Source organism: Enoplosus armatus, chromosome 8, assembly GCF_043641665.1.
Source record: "Enoplosus armatus isolate fEnoArm2 chromosome 8, fEnoArm2.hap1, whole genome shotgun sequence".
NCBI classification, from domain to species: Eukaryota; Metazoa; Chordata; class Actinopteri; order Centrarchiformes; family Enoplosidae; genus Enoplosus; species Enoplosus armatus.
Window position 1 is genome coordinate 17,136,782 of NC_092187.1, and position 21,403 is coordinate 17,158,184.

Here is a 21,403-nt window from a genome sequence, read left to right on the forward strand (position 1 = left end):
AAGAGGACTAATTTGCTTTTTTTAACAGGCTAGTGAGTTTATGTGACAATCAGTGCATTAACACTAAACCTGTTTGTTCAGTTTGTTTGTCCCGAGAGAGAGGAAGGGAACTTACTATATGTGTTGAGGTGGAGTGGATTAATGCAGTGTAATGTTTATTCCCTGTTCTGTGGCTGTCAGGTGTTTGAGAAAAAGAACCAGAAGTCAGCGCAGACCATCCAGCAGCTGCAAAGGAAACTGGAGCACTACCACCGGAAGCTGCGGGAAGTGGAACACAACGGTATCCCACGCCAGCCCAAAGATGTTCTGCGGGACATGCAGCAGGGCCTGAAGGATGTTGGAGCCAAAGTCACGGGCTTCAGTGAAGGCGTGGTGGACAGCGTGAAGGGAGGCCTCTCCAGCTTCTCCCAGGCCACCCACTCTGCCGCCGGGGCCGTAGTCTCCAAACCCCGGGAGATTGCCTCGCTAATTCGCAACAAATTTGGCAGCGCTGACAACATCCCCTCACTCAAAGACTCCCTGGACGACCCCTCAGTGGAAGAAGGTGTGACGGGGGCTGGCGGACGTTCACTGGGAAATGCTGGGCACCACCTCCAGCCCAGTCCCAAGTATGGCAGCGAGGATGACTGCTCTAGTGCTACGTCAGGCTCAGCCGGGGCCAACAGCATCACAGGGGCCCCAGGAGGCCCCCCCAGTTCCAAGGGCAACACACTGGAGAGGAGCCAGAGCTCCAGCCTGGACATGCTGCTGCAGGAGGTGCAGGAGCTGAGGGAGGGCCAGTCGAGGCTAGAGGAGAGCCTTGATGGTTTGAAGAGCCACTATCAGAGAGACTACACAGTTGTTATGCAAGCACTGCAGGAGGAGCGCTTCAGGTACAGAGAGAAAACGTATCATACATGCTGGATCATTTCCAATTTAGCACAAGAAATCCCCTGAAAGCCCAAAAGTGTGTAATCAGGAAGAACTACTGTTTTTGGAAACATACTCTTGAACACATACTGATCATTCGTATCGCTGTGCTGCTGTATCATCACAGGCAACACTCGCCCTGCTTGTGCTCTAGAGAGCTCTTTTATCAAAGCTAACACTCAGTAGATAAAACAAGACCTTGACCTGGACCTCCTCTCTATAAACATATAAAGCTTACATAAAGGTGCTGCTCTTACAAAGCATATGTTCCACTGTCAGTGCATTATACAGATTTTGAGTAGCAGTTGTATTCTTATGTGTATCCCCTCATAAACAGCACTATTACAATAACTAATTGTTGCCCCAACAAGTAGCTTTAGCATTTAGACTGCACTGTGTGTTGAAGCGTTAACAGCCTCAGCGCTGCATTCGAGAAAAGATATTTAGATTTGTTGTTTTAAGACAGCAGTTGACATTTAAATTTAGCACAAGTGACAGACACACCTGCGCAGTTCACAAGTGTCCTCTAAGTGCAAACATCTTTGGCGTTACTTCAGCCCTTGTCCCAGCTCTGCATATCTCTTCTCAGACTCGGACATCTCTGTGCAGCTCTTTTGTTTTGGTATGTCTGTGGGCAGTTGGCCTTAAAAAACACACTTGCATTCCTCCAGAATGTTTTGACAAAAGGGCACAAAGATTAAAAGGGCAGGACAATGGCAAGGAGGGGAGATATTGTGAGCAGCTTACATAGTGAAAGCATTTTTCTTCCTAAAATGTCCATATGAGTCTGTGTGAATGACCACTAAGGAGCTCTTCTCAGCCTGCCCGCTGGGAATAATCGCTCATAAACTAGTCATGTTGCTAAACAGCCCCTCAGAGACTGAATGTATCCTTTGCCTAAAATGGGACTTTCTTAACCAGGGCTGAGAATAACGTTATTATTATTCATTATACATTATTCTCATGGTTGATGAATGTAGAACTGAAACAATTCAAACCGATCAACATGAAATGAATCAGCAACAATTTTAATCATCTTTTCAAGTAATGTTTTAAGCAAAAATGCAAGAAATTCACTGGTTTCAGCTTCTCAAATGTGAATACTTGCTGGTCTTTCTTAATGTCTTTGTGTTTTGAAGACCTCAATCATCACCTTGGGCTCTGGAAACACGTCGTTTTCGGACATGTTATAGATCAAACAAGTAGATAATCTGTAGATTAATTGGTAATGAAAATAATGGGTAGTCACAGCCCTAGATGAATGTATTTATTCTTTCTCAAGAAATAGATTAATTGTTTAGTGTATAAAATTTAAAAAAAAAGATATGAGGCCTTGAAGGCCTAGTTTATTTTGACAAAATTCGATTTCTAAAGATACAATTTGTAAAATAAAACAAGCAAAGCTTTTTAAATCACATCCCATCACCCCACATTACATACTACATCTTCTTTATGTTAGCAACCTGAAATATTCAGTAAAATTAATTTAAAAAGGAAACCTACACAGGGGCTGTCTCCTGTCTATTCTTGTCCGATGCTCTCCATTCAATTGTATGTGCCTGCCAAAATAAACAGCGGTATAGGTCCCTCTCCTCCCGCTGGTTACCTCCCATTGGCCAGTCTCGTACTGCTGACTCTCTCTGATTGGCCAGTTGGATCAGCAGATGAGTAAGCATGTCCTAATCTTGTCAGGGCGAGTCATCAGTTCGGTCAGGTGCCATGTGGTCAGATGCCTTCAGGATCTGTTTTTACTAATTCCTGCATGTGTTTCTTTGTCTAAGCTAATTATGCCCCAGACTCTCACGTGCGTGTGTGTGTGTGTGTATTCAGGTGTGAACGTCTGGAGGAACAGCTGAATGACCTGACAGAACTTCACCAGAATGAGATCCTCAACCTCAAACAGGAGCTGGCCAGCATGGAGGAGAAGATCGCCTACCAGTCGTACGAGAGAGCCAGAGACATACAGGTCTGTCTGTCAGGCACAAGCACGCCGGCCATGATAGCTTTAAAAATCAGCTCAGTCGGAATTACATTTTTCATATTCTCTCTAAAATTGTGTCTTTCAAAAATGTCAGTCTGCTGTACAAATTAATTGTCAGGAAGGGATGATAAGACATTTTAAAGGATAAAGCAAAGTGTTCAGTTAAATGGCTGGTTCTGGTTCTCGTCACTTCTGACAGGTTGAGTCATTGAAAGTCAAGCAAAATACCTGAAAAACACACACAATTAACAGCAGCATTACATCTTATACAGATGCAGCAATACACTTAGTATTGTTTTGACTTGATTTTAACCTCATATTTTTTAACTGGCATATATTACGTGAAAAGATAAAAAAAAAAATTGGTTAATAATCAGTATTTTATTACATTACTAAGCCCTGCTCCCTGGCCAGTCAGCCAGTCAACCCCATGCTCCCAACCTCTTTGCATGCTCAGCAACTGCTACTGAACTTAGCCAGATAGCCCCCGTTAGCTAGATCGATAACAATGCCTTGGTAATTCTACTACTGTCAAAATAAGAGTGACAAAATGACATTTCACAGTGATGAATATTTGAGCTTTAATCATGTAAAATATATCACAAATTGCTGGTTCATATGTAGTTGTCTGTAATTATCCTTATCATTATATCTTTGTGTCTTCTTTATTTCATTCTGCCGTTCCACACTAAGAAGTCTTGCAAGGAAAAGTGCTGACGAGGGCTCAGCCTCTCTAACTTACTGATTTATTTAGCAGTAAGCTGATGTGGGCTGCTCAGACTAGACGTCATGGTGTCAGTCTGAAGTGAACTGAAAGTTTGAGGTGGACACACAGCACTCCAACAGTTACGGGCATTATCTCATTGTGCATGTGGACACTGTAAACAGGAAGATGAGACAGACAATCCAGCAAGTCCATCGGCTTTTCATTTTTTTTCAAAACATAAGCATTCCTGTAGATGACTCGCAGTACTCCTGTCCTTTCCTGCATGTGTGTTTTCACATGTGTATGCCTGCATGAAGTGTATTTACAGTTCAAGTTGCCCCTTGACTGCATTTCCTTTCCCAGCAGCAGGGGGCGGTAGAGGTCTATGAAACATGGCCACTCTTTTAGGGACACCTAGAAAATCTAATGCAACAGCTCAGCCATAAATTCTACTTTTAAAAAGATAATAATATTCAGTTTTGATTGACACTGTCAGAGAGGTTTTGATTTAACTGTATGTTTATTATTGAGGTTGTAGTTTTGCAGTGGATTTGAATTGGACTGCATTATACTGACAGGTGTTTCCAATGTTTTGTCCATCCTATTTGCAAACATGAGAGGGGAAGAATATTTAACACATTTCAATATAATGCAGTCCAGTAAAGTGGCCACTGAGTGTATAGTATGTTGTGGTTCTTATGTGTGTTTTTATGTTAATGAAGAAGGTGACTTTGCGGAGTGTTTTTTTTTCTTCTGCGTGTCCTCTGCAGGAGGCGTTAGAGGCGTGTCAGACCAGGATCTCTAAGATGGAGCTCCAGCAGCAACAACAGCAGGTCGTCCAGTTGGAGGGGCTGGAAAATGCCACAGCCCGCACCCTCCTGGGAAAACTTATCAACGTGCTGCTGGCCCTTATGGCTGTCCTTCTGGTCTTTGTCTCAACTGTGGCCAACTGTGTGGTACCCCTGATGAAGACACGCTCGCGTTCGCTCTCCACCCTCCTCTTCATCCTCCTGCTGGCTTTCTTGTGGAGAAACTGGGACGCTCTATCGGGGTACACGCACCGCGCTCTGCAGCCCCCAGGATGACCAGATTGAGGCCAGCACATGTTGCTTTGTTGACACCACGCGATGTAACTGTAGCTGCAGTCATGCAGGAAGTTTGAAGAACGGGATTGCCGTTAGGGTGGCTGCGTGGCCGGGCGCTGAAAAATTCGGCTGAGCACATTCGGACACGGCATGGAATCAAGAAGAAAAGAGGAAGAAGCAGAGTAAAGTTGAGAACACTCATGATTGTGATTTAGGAAGGACGAGACTGTTTACATTTTTTGAAAATGAACTGTTGCGTTGCTACCCCTCACAGAATGCATCATTGTACTGTTTTTATCTTTAGGGTTTAATCAATTATAATGTATTATTTCTAATAATGTTATTTTTATTTCAGACGTTATTTTATTCAGTACCATGTAGCATTTCACTCCTCTAACTCGACATGAAGAGGAGTTTAGTCAGGAAACTGGGGTTTGGCGAATCGCCCGAAAGGCCCAGTCTAATTGTAGAGACTTGCAAATGTGATAATGTGGTTGATTGCCTTTAGGAAGAGAACGTTTACCTAGCTGTGATTGGTAAATCTGAACCATGGCTGAAAACCTTACTGGGAGTTGCTCCTGTCTTGCTGTGATGAAATGTTGTTCAGACGGAACATTTTGAAGGACTGACCGTGACCTTTGAGTGTCATGATGACTAGAGACTGTTTGTGCTTCCTTACAATTTCTAATAGAAAAGATCAAATGCTTTTACTTATTTGTTTTTTAAAGTAAGTAAGACTGTGTTATATAGGGGAGATATTATCAATGAAACCTAAAGACAGAATGGGCCAGCTTTAGAGGGAAAAGCTCACCATGGAAACAGCACACAAACACACAGAGAACATCTGGTTGTTGTTAAGCGTCTGCCATATTTGCAACATGTAAACAATACTGTGTGTTTTCATTAAGAAAAATGACATAGGAACCAGTTTTGCTTTAAAAGCAATGACGAAGGGCCATTGTCCCGGTAAAATCAATTTGACAGGATAATTGCCTCCCCTCCCTCCGCCATATTTGATGTGATCAGGTTTGGAAAGAGCCACTGGTGCTTATCCAGCTCCTTCTCAGTTGGAACAGGAATGCTGCTGCTTCATATCTACAGTGCAAGTCGTCTCCACTGCCATGCCAGTCAAAACGCACACTGCCTGTATGTGATATTGTACTATTCATCAGACTCTCTCCCTGCGTGCTATCTTTGTAGCCGTCCTTCTTTTTCTACAAGTACACTATCTTATGGTGTAATCACCTAGTGCCAAACCTTAAGTCTACCCAGGGGTGCATGAGCACCCAAAGGGTCCAAGCTGAGAAGAAAAAAAAGGGGAGGTTTCTCAGCAGGTCTTGCTTTTATTCAGATATGTCATGAATGTCTTGCCTGGAAGTCAAGGATGTATCTTTTTGGGAGACATAACTTTTTCAAGGGAGAATTCACAATCTGAACATGAACTTGACTCCAGATCTTCAGTCGTGTGTTTCTGCACTTTGCCTCCCTGAGTACAGCTCCTTGGCTCTACGTTTCTTATGATCTCTCTCTCTCTCTCTCTCTCTCTCTCTCTCTCTCTCTCTCTCTCTCTCTCTCTTACTCATCTAAGTCAAGGACACAACAAGATGACCTAGCACATTAAATAGTTCACCCTGCATTTCAAGCTGAGATGCTGATTTCCTAACAGATAGTGAGATCATTTTGAACTGTACAGCTGCACTTTAGCACACGGCTAGATAACGCACAGGTCAGGCTGAGGCTTGAGAAGGCTTTGATAGAGGCTTCAAAGGTTGTCACTCTTTAGACAGTAGACGTCAGTGGGATAAGAAGAGTTGACTCAGGTCAGGATCACTGTCATCCTTGTCTAAAGATAAAACCCACAGAGAGGAATTTAGTTCAAAATATCGTTAAACTTGATTCCTCTCGAGTCAAACGCGCAATTAAAATGGCAGCAAGTAAAATTATTGATCTATTTCAATTTTGCCAAGGCGGGTACAGCAGATAAGTTGAGAGTGAGCTGACCTTTGACCTTAGCTTGACCTTGCAGTGACACCTATGATGTAGGGTTGTGTGCTAAACCACTCCAGTGCCTTCTGATGTCCTTTTCTAAGTGTGGAATAAATAAAGTGCATTCCTGACTTACTCATGAGCCGTCACGATTTCTTAAAAGTGACTTGTTTGAATTCATGTCTGTGTGTGTTGTTATTGTTGGGGTGTATGTCTACATTTGGGAATTTTGTTACTGCGGGATGGTCTGATCACACGCATTTTGTGGTCTGAATCGCCCTTTTTAAGGAGTCACCTCTTGCAGATTCGTCATGTAACCACTAGATGGAGATCTTTTGCCTTGTATGTCCTCAGATGTTCTTATTTTTCTCCCCATGGCTGTGTTTAGTTTGTGTGAATGGTCTGTTATAAGGGATGTGGGGGTCTGAACTCAAGGAGGTGTCACTCCTTATCAGGAAGGAAACAGGTTGGGTGGAAGGCCCCTTTAACCACAGTCTTACTGCCAAAGAGTGGGCCACCAGGGACAATATTTTCATGATAAACACAGGGGAGACCACGTCTCCCCCACTTTATTCTACCACTCTCTCTCTCACTCTCTCTCACACACACACACACACACACACACCTTAATTCTGTTGAATGTCGTGTTTGATTGAGCAGCACCAAACCGCAGCACTCAGTCGCACCTCGCCGGTGATATCTGATGCTGACAGCTCTGACCCACACCGAGCCTTATTCCTGCAGGACCTCATGTACGCCTACCCACTGCCTGCTGAGGCTCGTGCTCACACGCACGCGCACAGTGTTGAGACCGTTGGTATCTCATTGTGCTGTGCAGTTGGGAGTGGAGGAGGAGGAGGGGGGGGTCATTATGTTGCACTTTATCAGAGCGCTTTCCTCCTTTTCTACACTGCCAGATTTGATGCGCGTGGCTGTGCGCCAAGGTAAACACGGGGCGCACTTATCTGCCCCACTGAAAGCTGCAGTGGTGACTGGGGGAGCCGCGAGAGGAGAGAGTGAGTTTGTCCCCAGAGGAGTCCACAGTAAATAGGCACAGGCGATTGCGCACGATTTAGCATCAACTTTAATTATTGCATGTATTCAGAGATAACACTTCTCGGGCTCGCCTGCAAACTGATTTATGCAGTGTCTGACACTTTCCTGGTCGTCTCCCTACTAGGGATCACTCGTTTCTATTCAGAGATGTGAGCATATGCACACTCCATCCAGAGACACAAATGCTAACCATATTCGTGCATTTTTGAGTGGGGGCGCATGTGTTGCGCTTGAATATTTATGAGGTAAAGCGCAAGAAAGCTATGTTGGATAGATGTGAATGTCAAACACCGGAAAGGTGTGCTGATGTGCCCATCTGGTAGCACTTTCACGGTGCTTACCGTGCCGTATGTGCCCAAAACGGAACCCTCCGGATCTGCAGAACTAATCTGAGAGCCGAGGGACTGGGGAGCACAGGAGGTGGGACTGTGACCCGTCATTAACCCCGAGATGAGCGGAACCACGCAGGGGCGGAGATTCATCAAGTGGCCCATCTTGAAAGGACCAGAGGATGGTCGTTACAACTTCATGTGGCAGGACGAGCTCGCATTACAGCTCCAATAAGTTAATATCTAGAATTAAGTTCATATCAGAAGTAGTTCATGTTTGATCTTGTAGTTGGATCAGAACAGATTAGTTTCATATGTAGTTGGACAAAATGAAAAAATGACATTTGGAATTAATTCGCTCTAATAATTTAGTGAGCTACATCTAGTAATTGTACATTGATCAGTCACAGCTGGGTGGCCTGACGGAGGGCTTTGACTGGAGGGGCTTTGAATCAGTTGACGCCCCTGTTTCCAGTAAAGTCCAGATTTTACTTAAATGTGCACTTTATTAATGCAGATTCTTGAATAAACCGGATTAACACATGACTCCAAATAAGTCTGATCACCTTTCTGCGGGAAGGACATTTACCAGAAAATGCGCATCAACATATCAACTTTAACTATTTGTCTCGCTGTTGTTTGAGGATCATAAACATCTCGACGTGGTATTGTGTCTCGGAGTGCCTCGGGAGAGCCTGCTGAGCTGCACGGTGGGCAGAGAGGGACAGAGGAGGCAGCCTGAAAAGGAAGCACGACTCGCTTATCGCGTCATTCTGGGTTTAGGCGTTGAGCAGGAAACAGCCTTTCCTCTCGGATTGTCGCAGTAGGAACAAACACACAATTTTGTCTTTGCTCAATGCACCCCTCGGCACAGAACACGCGGAAGCCGGTCAGAAGGAAAAATGCCTCCTTCGATAGAGATAGCTGTTCTGCTCCTCGGCGTCCTGGCTTTGGAGACGCGCCGGAGTGCCAGCGCGCTGCACATCCAACAGGCATTCGCGTCTCCAAATCAGACCAATAACTTCGTGGTGGACCCGGTGTCCAGGAAGGTCTACCTGGCCACCGTCAACACAGTCTACCAGCTGAACGGGACCTTGAGCATCGAGGTGGAGAAGAGGACCGGGCCGGTGGAGGACAACCTGTTGTGCCATGCGCCACAGCTGCCCCAGGCTCCGTGCGAGCATCCAAAATCCCTCACTGACAACTACAACAAGCTGCTGAAGCTGGACCGAGAGCAAGGGGTCGTGGTGGTGTGTGGGTCCGTCTATCAAGGCTTCTGTGAGCTCCGGAAAATGGGGAATATTTCGGAGATAGCGGTGGAGTTCCCACCCCAGGGCGAGAAGACTATTTTCCCCAGCATGCTCAACATCGCTGCCAATCACCCGAACGCATCCACTGTCGGGCTCATCTTCAAGAGCCACGGGGGAAACACCCGGCTTCTTGTCGGGGCGACGTACACAGGGGCTGGTACCCAGTTTTTCCCAAAGAACCACAGCAAGGAGGACCTGCGCTTTGAAAACACCCCGGAGATCGCCATCCGCTCCTTGAATACCAAGGATTTATCACGACTTTTCACCTATGACATTAACCCATCAGAGGACAATGTGTTCAAGATCAAACAAGACATTAAAACCAAAAACAAGCTGAACTTCGTCCACGCGTTCATCCAGAAGACTTACTCCTACATCGCCTTCAATAATGATGCGAAAATGGGCCACAAGGAGAGCCAGCCCAACAGCATCCTCGCCAGGATTTGTCTGGATACCGAGAACCCCCGAAAACCCTCCGGGCCGGAGAGCAGGAAGCTCACGGAATCCTACATCCAGATGCCTCTACAGTGCGGATTTAACGGGAACATTTACAACCGGCTGCTGTCCGTTTACCCCGCGGAGATCCACACAGGCGCCGGGAAGAGCGCCGAGCCCTACCTGTTTGGAGTGTTTTCCAAGGGGGACAGAAAGTCCGCTCTGTGTGCTTTCAAGTTTGGAGACATCGAGGAGGAGATCCGACAAGGCCGCAGGAACTGCTCCAACTCTCCCAGTAGCGATGTTCAGGTGCTGGACAGCGTTATCCAGGGCTCCGGGGCAGCCTGCATCCAGAAGGGAAACCTGGTGGTAAGGCCTCATGGGAAATTAGTTTAGTTTGATTTCATTTCATGTGGGCGTGTTGCAAAAAAGTGACATTGGTCTAAAAGTCTAATTTAGTAACTGAGGTAGTTCCACTTGAGCCAAGTTTTCTACTTATTCTAGAATAAGTGACAACATTCACATCAAGGGAACAATAGAAAAACTGAAATGCTTTATTATTTTATTATTTCCTTTACGTTTTGATTTCTTAACTTTGCATTATTTTGTAAACATTATTGGATTCAAAGCAGATATATCCCCATTGGAGGAAGCCTCCTGGAGATGATGAAAACTGGAGCTTTAGTTTAATTATTACCCTTTTTATTACCTCTACCTCTGCAGCCCAGAGTTTTCCTTGTGTGCCCATAACAATCTTGGCCAATAAACCTGCTTCTGCTTCTGATTTACAAAATCTGAAGGCCCCACCAGTTGTTCTGACCCTACAAAATAAGACAGACTCATTTATGACTGCTGTATCTCTCTGACAGCTTCCATTTTTTTGCTCACAGTGGTTATCCTCTTTAGCCCCAAGGCTCATGACTTGGAGAGAGGATCTCCCATGTCACGAGTAGAGGTCATGATAGCTGGAAAAATGCTCCAGAGCCGCGCTGGGGGTTATGGGAAGGGTGAGATTCCTCTCACATCCAGCAGCTCCCTGTCTTATCAAATATGGAGCGAGGAAGGGGTCAATAGTTTACTGTGTTTCTTTAGTTAAACCTCAGAAATGTCTCTTTTTTATAGAGCATGTGCCACCAACTACAACTCAACCACAAATTTAGCACAAATCAGTGAATAAATGAATGATAGTGAATAAATAGCGGCTTTGTCACACACATAGTCAGATATCATCTAGTGTTTTTACCTCCTTGCTTTCCACTCGCATACCTAAATGAACATTTGCCCTTAAGGAAACCTAAGCATTGCACACTATATTTGCCCCCTGTGTTTTCCCCTTTGTGTTGATGGTGTGTGATGATAAAGGCAGAGAAAACGTTGCACTGTTTCATAGGAATGCAGTGAAATTCCAGCTTCTCATTGTGGCGGTTTTGACTGACAGAGCTGAGGTCAAAGGAGGCTGTCTCGCGACCACAGTGCTGTCAGGTCAGAAAGTTGCCCTCCTCGCTGGCACTGTCTTGTCGGCTGCGATCCCGGGGCCACTCCTCCCGTGACCAGTTTTCTGAGTACTATCTCCAGTGGCCCACAGGCCTTTGTGAGAAAGACAACTGCTCAGTTCAAAGTGTTTTAGCGTGGACCCCCCCCCCCCTTTGCTGTAATACAACCTCACAGAATAAAGTTAGTCTTTCTTAAGTTGTATATTTGTGTTTGTGCCATGGCCGCTGAAATGTGATCTTTTTTGTAGTCTGAAGGCCAGCAGCAAGGGAAAGCCAGACACAATTTATGATAAGAGAGATGAGGCCGCGGGCAGAAGGGCCCGTGGGAAACGACTCTACAAATATCCACTGTGCTTAATTCTTTTCTTTTCTTTTTTTCTCTCCGCCTGTGCATGCTCTAAAATATTCAGAGAATTCCCAATAGATTTTTGTGCTCATCCATGCATGGCACTAATGTTTTATCATTGCCCGCTCAGGATTTGACAAAAGCAGAGTCTTATGAGTGTTGAAGACCCTTGTAAGCCCTTTTCAAGTATTCACTGAGATGTCTAAAGAGTGATTTAGGAGAATGAGCAGCACCGTTGTGATAGCTACTATCAGCTCTTGTTTTCCACTTCACTTTCATCATACGGCGCTCTTTTTGTGCTCTGTTCTCTCTAATCTGTACGTGGTGCCTCCTTATGAGAGCTGATGAGCATTGATCTCTCGCTCTCTCTCATTTTCTAGTTGCAGCCCGAGCAGCTGGATTGCGGTGCGGCCCACCTACAGCACCCTCTGGCCCTACGGAGACCCCTGAGGGCCATACCTCTGGTTGAATACCCGGGTCTCAGTTCAGTCTCTGTGGACGATGTACACAACCACACTGTGGTTTTTCTGGGAACCAGTAATGGACGACTTCGTAAGGTGAGACACATAAGAATGAATACCAGCACACACACACACACACACACAGAAACTTCCTACTACCTTCCTAACAAACATAAACGCAGGCCCACAGCTGGAGCAGATGGTCACCACTGAAAGGAGTTAATATTTTTAATGTGATTGAGCCCTGAAGCTTGGAAACACTATAACAGTAACAGTTACAAAGTGCTGCTCTGATGTGGCTGCTGAGTCAATGAACTAAAGTTAGGTGTTTGATGCAACACAAAATGAACAGGAATGTCTGCTTTCATCTGGTAGGTTCTCAGCACTGTCACCCCCTCAACCCCCTCGCTGCACTCACCCATCACCCGTCACGGCCCCCTGAGAAGTCCTAATCATGTGCTCCAATGTTCCTCAGACCTGGTTATAGTCTGCGAGATCACCAGAAAGATGTTTAACAAGATTTGGTTGACGGCGTATGACTCAGTCTGCCGTGTGTTGGTCTGCGACCTCAGCTTTAGAACATCTGCAGAAGGTCCAATTAACAGCATTCCTTAATTCTGTTTCAGCCACATTCCTGGTCACCCCTGGCTGAGCTTGCTAAGCAGCAGCCGGGCCCGTTAGCGCCGCGAGCTGCTCCTCAGCATTCTGCGGAAACGACATCAACTCTGAAAGCTTTTTGACCCTATTGTTTTACATTAGGCTGGTACCTTTTACAACATTAAACCCATTCTGCTGGAGGGGTGTTTGGGTTTGGGCCTTGTTTCCATCCCCAGATGAAGGCACTGTTTCAGCCCCAGCTGAGCACGCAGTAATTAGTTTTTGGATGGTTTATACCGGATGCACAACATTGGTTGGGATGGTGTAAGCAACAGTGCATATGAGCGTGTTTGTGTGCGTCTGTTTCCTCGCTTGATTGCAGGTTTTGATGTCTTTAGGTGTTTGACTTTGTCTGTAGGCCAGTGCGAGTGGTTTAGTGATATCATGTGTTTACTCAGATGAATGCAAACCCTGTGATTATGTGCTTTATGTGTGTGTTCTCTCTGCATGCGAGTCAAGCTTGATATATAGGGAGCATAGTATTTTCTGTGACCTTGGGTTACAACTGGCTCTGTGCTTTATAGCTTTATGTGTCTGTTATTGTTTGTGTATGTATCTGTGTGTGTGGCAGCGTCTGTCTGCGTGTGTGTCTGCATGTGTGTGTGCCCTGAGGATAGAGCTGTTACAGAGGTTAATGGTGCTGTTAGTGTGTGTAATGTGATTCTGACTGTGAGTTTGGCTCAGACTAAACACAGGGGAACAGTGGTTGAGATTAAGTTAGGCCTCTTTTACTGTCTTTGAGAGAGCCCTCAGTGAAGTAATTTGTAATTACATGCATTTTTTAATGAAGTCTCTCCCTCCCCATTACAGCTGACTTCCATTTTCTGCCTCTCCCAGTGTCCGCCTTTATCTCGCTCACTCTCGTCCAATTTTACTCCCTTCAGTCAGTCAGTCCACCCCTCCACTTCTCAGTTCATCGCTTCATTGTCTCCTCTCTTACTCCGTCCCAAATATAAAAGGCCCTTTGATTCATTTTGCAAACAAACAGACTTTATCTCTGTCTCCCCCTTGTTCTCTCTCTCCTGCCCCACCTCCATCTGTCTTTATTCTCTCTCCTTTTACACCCAGGTACACGTCCACACAAGCACACACACGCACACACACACACACACACACACACACACACACAGAATGAGCGCACAGCAGCTGAGCACTCCTTGGTTGAATAGGGTCTTTCATCTGCAGGCAGATAGACAAAGAATAGAGTCAGAGCGACCTGCCAGTACAGCAGGTGTTTTGTTGGTTGACCTGGTGGCTCACTGTGCCACGGCTCTCCTCGCGTCTCCTCCTCTGCTGCTCCCATTCTGCTCCCTGTCCAGGTGTGTGGGCTGCTGTTTACTCGCTCCTCACTGTGTCACTCTGCGTGTGTGTTTGTAGTCACTGCGGTGTGGGGTGAAGACGTAGCTGCTCACTATCTCCAAGGCAGGAGAGCGCATGTGTATGTGTGTGTAGATGGGTGGGTGGTGTTATAAAAACGACAGTGATATTTGGAGGTTGGGATAATGCCTCTCATCGCAGGTTAAGCCAATGGTTTACTAAGCTTCTGTCTGCTCTGGTTTAAACATTAACCAGCGCGTCTTAGTGGGTGGTGATGTGCTTTATGTGTGTATGTGTGCACGTGTGAGAGGCTGTTTGTGTGTTCAGTGGATGGAGAAGTGATACAGCCCGTGCTTGTCACCAGATGCCGGTCAGTTCGCCAGTTCCTCAGGATGGCAGGATGTCTCCATTGAAGGGAGACCCGACAAATAGCAGAAATAAGAGCTTTCACTGTCTGCGTGACAGGAAGTCTCACTCAGCACAGTTTGTTTTTCTACGCTGCTCTGTGTGTGTATGTGTGTGTGTGCGTACGTGAGAACATGTCGCCCGTTTTATTATCTTGAGCTGTAGGAAGGCCAGCGTGTAGATAAATCACTGCTTGGCCAAAACAAGATTAGGCACACCGCTTGAACAAAGGACCTCCTAGAATATATTTGAGGGCTGAAAAAATATTTTCAAATGAAAGATTTGTGATTAAAAAATACACTTAATTAAATGTGGCAGTTTATACATACATACATATGTTTCACAAACAGTTTTTTTGCTGCTGTCTCGTGTATCTCAGGCAGGTTCAGAGGAGCTAAAGCTTCCATAGAAACAAATTTATTTATCTTGCTGAAACACCTTTGTGCGAGGTAGCAGTTGCCTCCGAGTTAGAGGAGTTATCATGATGTGGATTGCTGGCGTGAATCCCCTGCCTCGTTCAGGTGGAGGAAGTGAATAAAAAAAAAGCTGCTTCTTCTGAGGTGTTGCTGAGCAAAACACCTGAGCTGCTTGATCAACAGAAAAACTTTGGTTATACTGAGCAACTCTCAATATTAGAGAAGTTCTTTTGTATGAATGTGAAGCAAAAATGTTGGTCTGCACCTGCTCCAACACTGAGATCCAACCTGCGTCCTCTGCTCTGTTTCACAGCTGACCCTCCTGGCGAACATGACCTTGGCCAATCAGTGGACCCTGAGGCTGCCAGCCAGCGAAGCGGTCCACCACATCATGACCTTCGACCCCAACGACAGCAACTTCCTTTACCTCATGACCTCTCACCACGTAAGAAGGCTTCGGTCTCAAGACGCCTGTTGATTCTCCCCTGAGTTATTCATGTCGGCATGAAGTGGAGTCATAATAGCAACAATCAGACCGCATTTCACATCCACTCAATCTCACTCGCCTCAATTTAACTGAACACTCACATATTTGTGGTGAAGATAGTCGCGTGTACAGACCTTTAATAGGTTTCGGTGCTGCATTTCCATGTTTCATAACATAAGTTGTGCTTATGACAGGATGTGGCTGCACCACCAGCACCCCCCCCCCCCCCCCCCCCCACACACACACACACACCCTCCATCCCTTTGGCATTTATAAGTAGTCTATAAACATATAATAAATGGTTTATATATATATATATATATATATATATTATAACACAATATGTTTATAAATGTATTGTCATCAGCAGCTATAACTGCTCCATAAGCGGAGGCTGGTGTATAAACTCTTATGGATGGTACATAAATGTCCTCATATCGGCTTACAACGAGTGTAGTGTGCTATAAACCACTTATTAAATGTTTAAGTAAAGTGTTACCCAGTTATCTGTAAGACTGCAACTTGACTGTTTCTTTTTATTAATCAACCAGGGAATATTTGGTATTTTTGCTTGATAAATGATTATTGTTGTTGAGTAGTTTTCTGCCGATTGTTTCAGCACCAGTTGTCTGTGAAGGGCCTGCATGAATCTTGAACAATCTTGTTGTTTTCATCTGTGTTTGTGCTGTGGTGTTCAGATGCTCAGGGTGAAAGTGGCAGAGTGTGACCAGTGGAGGAGCTGCAGTGACTGTTTGGGAGCAGGCGACGCCCACTGTGGCTGGTGTACTCTGGAGAACCGGTAAGAAACACACACACACAGTTTGTTTTTGTTTCTCTGTCTATTGCTCCTCCATCTCTCCAGTTAACAGAATTGTTCTCTGTCCCTCTCAGCCTCTCTTCTTCTGCTGCCAGTAACACATATAATTCAATCAAATTATCATATGCTTTGGTGTCACGCACATGCCACATGCTTTTTGCCATAATCTGTTGAGAAAATGTGTACATGTCTACTGTCTGTGTTTAAGCAGTGATCCAGCTGCAGCTGTTTATGTGAGTGATTGATTTAAGTTAATGCTCATTTTGAAGCAATAAAAGATCAGATTGATGGCATAATAAAATGATTTGAGCTTGTCCTTTTGATACTTTCAGTGTTTGAATCATAAAAACCACTGAGCCTCGTCTGTTGGTTTTCATCATCCTCAATTTCAAAATGTCGCCTATCGACTGAATGAGTCTTGGCAGCAACGAGAGTGTGTTTTTTGGGATGGAGCAGAATTGATTTGCTTTTCATTAGGCCTCAGTCTGGGGAGTAACATCATTGTTTGGAGCGGTCCCCTGGTTCTCTGGTAGTTTGGGGAGGGAGTGACGGGCCGGACTTGGCTGAAGTGTTACTGTGAGCGAGCGAGAGAGTACACTGTGATTAATGGGGCCCTGTCGGGACCGGCTCTCTGGCTCTGTGCTCACTGGCTTTCAGGGAGAATATGTGTGGTGTCGAACTGTGTTTGTTTGCGTGTGTCTGTCTGTGTGTGCGCGCGTGTGTGTGTGTGTGTGTATGTGTGTGTGTGAGTCGGCCGGTTGCTTGGTGATTAAAGCAGATCAGACGAGATAGTGAATTTTATGATGAGTTGTGCCGCAGCTCTGGAGGCTCTGGCATTGCCAGGGGCCATTCAGAGCTGGAAGAGTGGAACTGATGAGAGTTGTGTGTTTGTGTGTGTGTGTGTGTGTGTGTGTGTGTGTGGTCAGACTGTCTCGCTGTCATCTCCCTGTCTCCTCTACTTATTTATCTATCTGTCGTCTCTTTATCCCAGTCCCTTTCTCGCTTCACTGCATTTTTTTTTACCCTCGTGATTCTCTCTCTGTCTTCGGCTTCCCTTTTTTTCCCTCTCTCTTGCCCTCGTATTTTCCAGTAGCTTTGAGAATTTAGCTGTCCCTCTCTCAACCTCCCTCTCTGTCTCACTAGTCCTCGTCTCCTCCTCCTCCAGTGCCCTTGTCCTCCTCTCTATCCCTCTACAAAGGAGCGTTGATTGTGATGATGGTGGTGGGAGGGAGAGTGCACACTGGTTCTTTTGACAAGGAAATGTCAAAGTGTGTGAGCCTGTGTGTAAGTGTCAGCGTGTGTGTGTGTGTCGCTGTCTGGCTCTCGGAGGCCAGCGAGCTGATGTCATGAGTGTGTGTTTGATGCACTGTTTGGTCAGTCATGCCGGCCGCTGGGCTGGCACTGTGGCCTCAGAGCCCGGGGGATCAGGGGGTTGATGTGTGGGGGTGGATGGTCTCCTCCATCACCTCCCTGTCTGATACGACTACAGACACTGAGTAGAGGAGGGGAAAAAAAGGACCACTAGAGAACTATCTCACAATCTGTGAAGCCACCGCTGTCTCTATGGGCGTCTGTTTGATTTTATGCATGGCTCTGACGTCTCTCAGCACGTCTGCATGTAGAGCGAGCATGAAGACATGTCTGTTCGCCCGTCGGAGTCAGCATTGTTTTCTAAAAAACAGTGAGAGAGCTAGTTTCTCCGCCAGAGATAGAGCTTAGTCCTTGATCACTCTTTTCATGTTGGAGCTGGTTTAATCTGCCACATGTCACAAGAAAGCACTTAAATATCTTTATTTGAATCAAATTATGCGTCATGTGCAGTCTTAGCTATTCACAAATTACCATGCTTATCTGCATGTGCTTGTCTCACAGTGACTTTGTGTGTGTTTCTGTGCCTGCGTGTACAGCTAGAAGCTCATATGTTCTCCTGCTGTTTAACAGTCTCACTGGTTTTCCCACCCTATCTGACGCACAGACACTTGGGAGGTGATGAGTTTTCTCAGGTCATATTTTAGCTGCATATGTTGACTCTGTTTATTTTAAGGAACTGCTTGAAAAGTCAGCATGCAGTAGTGAGGCAGGTGATGAGTGTGTATGTGTGTGTCTACTGTATGTTTATTGCATGTATATTAGTTGTTCCAGCCTTTTAGACAAGATAGAAGCGATTTTAATTTATTTCCCATCGCTGCTCCACTTGATCAAATTGTCGTTTGAATTAGAAGGCAAGTCATGAGAGACTGCATGTCTTTTTTCTTTTGAGATTGTAAGATAGAGTTTCCTGGATTCCTGCTTCAGTTTATAACAAGTGGCATCTATGAGGTATTCAGTACTTAAAGATAAAATCTTGAGTTTACTTGATAATCTAAATTTAGATGGTAAACAAGGAGGGCACTTTTAACCCATTGTAACCCAAGAGGAAGTCTTTTTACTCCGTTATTTCAAAATGGAATGTAAATAAATCTCAAAACACAATTATCATAACGTAATTCATGGTTAGCTGTCACAAATGCTTGTAATTATAATCTCAGCTGGGATATCAAGCCTCAATACTGTTTGAGTGCTGACCAAAATGTGAACAGTCAAGTACCGAAAGTTAGCATTGAATGCTTTGTCAGGTCTTGTTTACACAGTCTTTGGTCACATACCCCCTGATTTAAGTCGTGACTTTGCTCATTTTATTCTATTTTATTTTGGCAAAGTTCTTTTTTAAGAAGTTTGGTATAGAGAAGAGCAAGACTAAAGAGTCTACAGCCATGCTAGCATCTCAGTGAGGCTGTACTCAGTTAAATGCTAACGTCAGCATGCTAACATTACCACAATGACAAAGCTTACATGCTGATGTTTGGTGGTAACTAATGTTTACCATGTTCGCCATCTAAAGCTGGTAGGAATGTCATTAGTTTTGCGGTTGTTTGTTTATAAACCAAAGTGTTGGACAAATTAGAATTTTCATCCGATGATGTGACGTTTGATGAAAAGTCAGGAGGTCACCAAAGTTATTAGGATCAATTCTCTGGGGAGCATGAATACAAACATTTGTACCAACCCATTCAGTAGTTGTTAAATTATCTGTACAGAACCTCGGGTATCATACTGACAGCAGTATCAAAACATTTACAATACCCAGCCATACTCATAATCAATAGCTAAACAAGTGGTACATTTCCAGTGTATTAGACTGTTTATCTCTAATCCATTTTAGTGTTGAGTTTTCTATGTTCGGAGTTTATGAGTTTGTTTGTGTCGAGGGGATTTTTGTGTGGCTTTCAGAGCCACTCAGTTCTATTTTTAGTCCAGCAGCTGACCTCACGGCCCCTCTCAGTCCCCCACTGCCAATGGGACTGAGAATCTGGACATTCACTTTCCGGACACAAATACTCACACTTGCAGCCATGCGGGCACACATACACACACACTTTATTTTAAAACAACTATGGAAGTGTGAGAGGGAAGTGGGATGTGCCAAACTCATTATGTGGCGTGTTAGGACGTTGCTAAATGGGGCCTCTTTGGTTTCTCCTTACTCTGAGGTCACTTTGTCCTGCCAGTCTGCACTGCAGATGAACTGAGCTCTGTGCCAGCGGCCAGTGAAGTTCATTAGTGAAGCAGAAGTCAGAGCATGAGGCCACCTTGCTTGTTGAATGCCCTCTTACAATTCATCTGTTCTGGACCTTCATTATACTCACAGATGGGCACATGCACACTGCATGCTCTATGCATGTCCACACAAACACACACGTTCATGGATGCACTGTTGGTCCACACAGATTAAGAATCTGTAGTATTTTTATTCTACTATCCGGTAACCGGCCCCTGATCTCAGTGCCTGCGGGATGGGTTGCCATAGCAATGTGTGTGACCCAGAGTCAAGTAGTCTCTTGTGTTGAGCCAGACAAACTGACAGCTGAGGTCTGAATGTGACATTAGGAGACCAGAGCACCTCATGAATCTGTGGGAAGCAGACCATGAAACCCAACGGTGAGAATTCGTCAAGTCCTGGAATGACATGGAAACACAAAAGTTGGCCCTCTCCTCACAAAGCTTAACATGTTGACCTTAGAGCTCTGCATTCACACACCAGTCTGGTGGTCCAATGACTGACTAGGTCCTGATTGCCAGCTGTAGCATTGACAAGCAATTACTATTTGTGTCTAATCTAACCCCAAAAATGTTACGCCAACTTTTCAGATGCAGCCAAGTTTTCCATGCAGGCTAAGGAGGAACGGTGTGGGTTTTTTTTGTCATGTCATCATAATGTTTCCATGACATTCCTGTTCAGCACAGGAAATCTCTAAGTGCGCCTGTCTCTTTGTGCTGTAATCTAATCTGCACCTAAATATGATATGATAAATATGACCACTGTACTAAACCTTCTGTCTGTTGTCTGTCTTTGTCCAGATGTACCATCCAGAAGGAGTGTGCTCAGGGGCTGCTGGCTCGCTCCTGGATCGGCATGGGTGAAGGCCTCCAGCAGTGTCCGTCCATGACCCTGACACCCCCGGAGATCAGCATCTCTGCAGACATCAAGGTATCATTAACGCCCTCTATATCATTGTTGTCCATCACACCCATATCACAAGTCAAATAGACATTACTGTTGTTCTTCATCAAGTTATGGTTGTAATGGGGGCAGGGTATTTAAAGCTGGTGTCTCATGACCACCTTTATAACCTGACACCTCTTACTATTATTATACACGCTATTATTATTACTCTGCTGATAAAGTCATGCCACTGTTTGCTGCAGCAGCTCCGCCACCCCAACTTCGTTGCACACTACTATCCGGTGAACATAGTGGAGCATTTAACAGTAAAGATACAGATATTTCCATTGAATGTATCCCTGGATATTTCCCTCAGGAGTTGGTGGAGACCAAGATATTGGACATTCATCAGGTGGCCAGAAACACAACTTGTAATAGATGATTATGTTGCTCTGTAACAGCTGGATGTGTAGCTAAATACGCAACTTTTTGCTAACACGTTCACCGTATGGTATCATATCATGTCTTTATTTTCCTCATCATCATCAAACAGGTAGCAAATGTCCATTTTTGAAGAACACAATACATGCATCCTGTTAGTTATTATTGATTGAATGTCTCTAGTGAAGTCGCTCCTTTATTCTGTATCATAAGAGAAAGCTGAACTTAAGTAAAGTTAAATGTGTTGCACAAAGTTAGAGTATAATATGATTAACGCTCAGCA

General features: G+C 44.9%; 2 protein-coding genes across 3 annotated transcripts in view; both read left to right on the plus strand.

Moving 5' to 3' along the window:
• Positions 1-6,806, plus strand: part of tmcc1a (transmembrane and coiled-coil domain family 1a) — a 31,471-nt gene extending 24,665 nt beyond the window's left edge. For both annotated transcript variants that reach the window (XM_070909958.1, XM_070909959.1), the window contains exons 3-5: positions 181-872; positions 2,740-2,875; positions 4,367-6,806. In XM_070909958.1, the coding sequence (XP_070766059.1) occupies positions 181-872; positions 2,740-2,875; positions 4,367-4,681 (1,143 nt within the window). In that variant the 3' untranslated portion in view covers positions 4,682-6,806. The remainder of the gene's footprint in view (positions 1-180; positions 873-2,739; positions 2,876-4,366) is intronic.
• A 2,109-nt stretch (positions 6,807-8,915) lies between these two features.
• Positions 8,916-21,403, plus strand: part of plxnd1 (plexin D1) — a 59,896-nt gene continuing 47,408 nt past the window's right edge. The window contains exons 1-5 of the mRNA XM_070910164.1: positions 8,916-10,166; positions 12,017-12,193; positions 15,206-15,337; positions 16,078-16,178; positions 20,595-20,724. Of these exons, the coding sequence (XP_070766265.1) occupies positions 8,955-10,166; positions 12,017-12,193; positions 15,206-15,337; positions 16,078-16,178; positions 20,595-20,724 (1,752 nt within the window). The 5' untranslated portion in view covers positions 8,916-8,954. The remainder of the gene's footprint in view (positions 10,167-12,016; positions 12,194-15,205; positions 15,338-16,077; positions 16,179-20,594; positions 20,725-21,403) is intronic.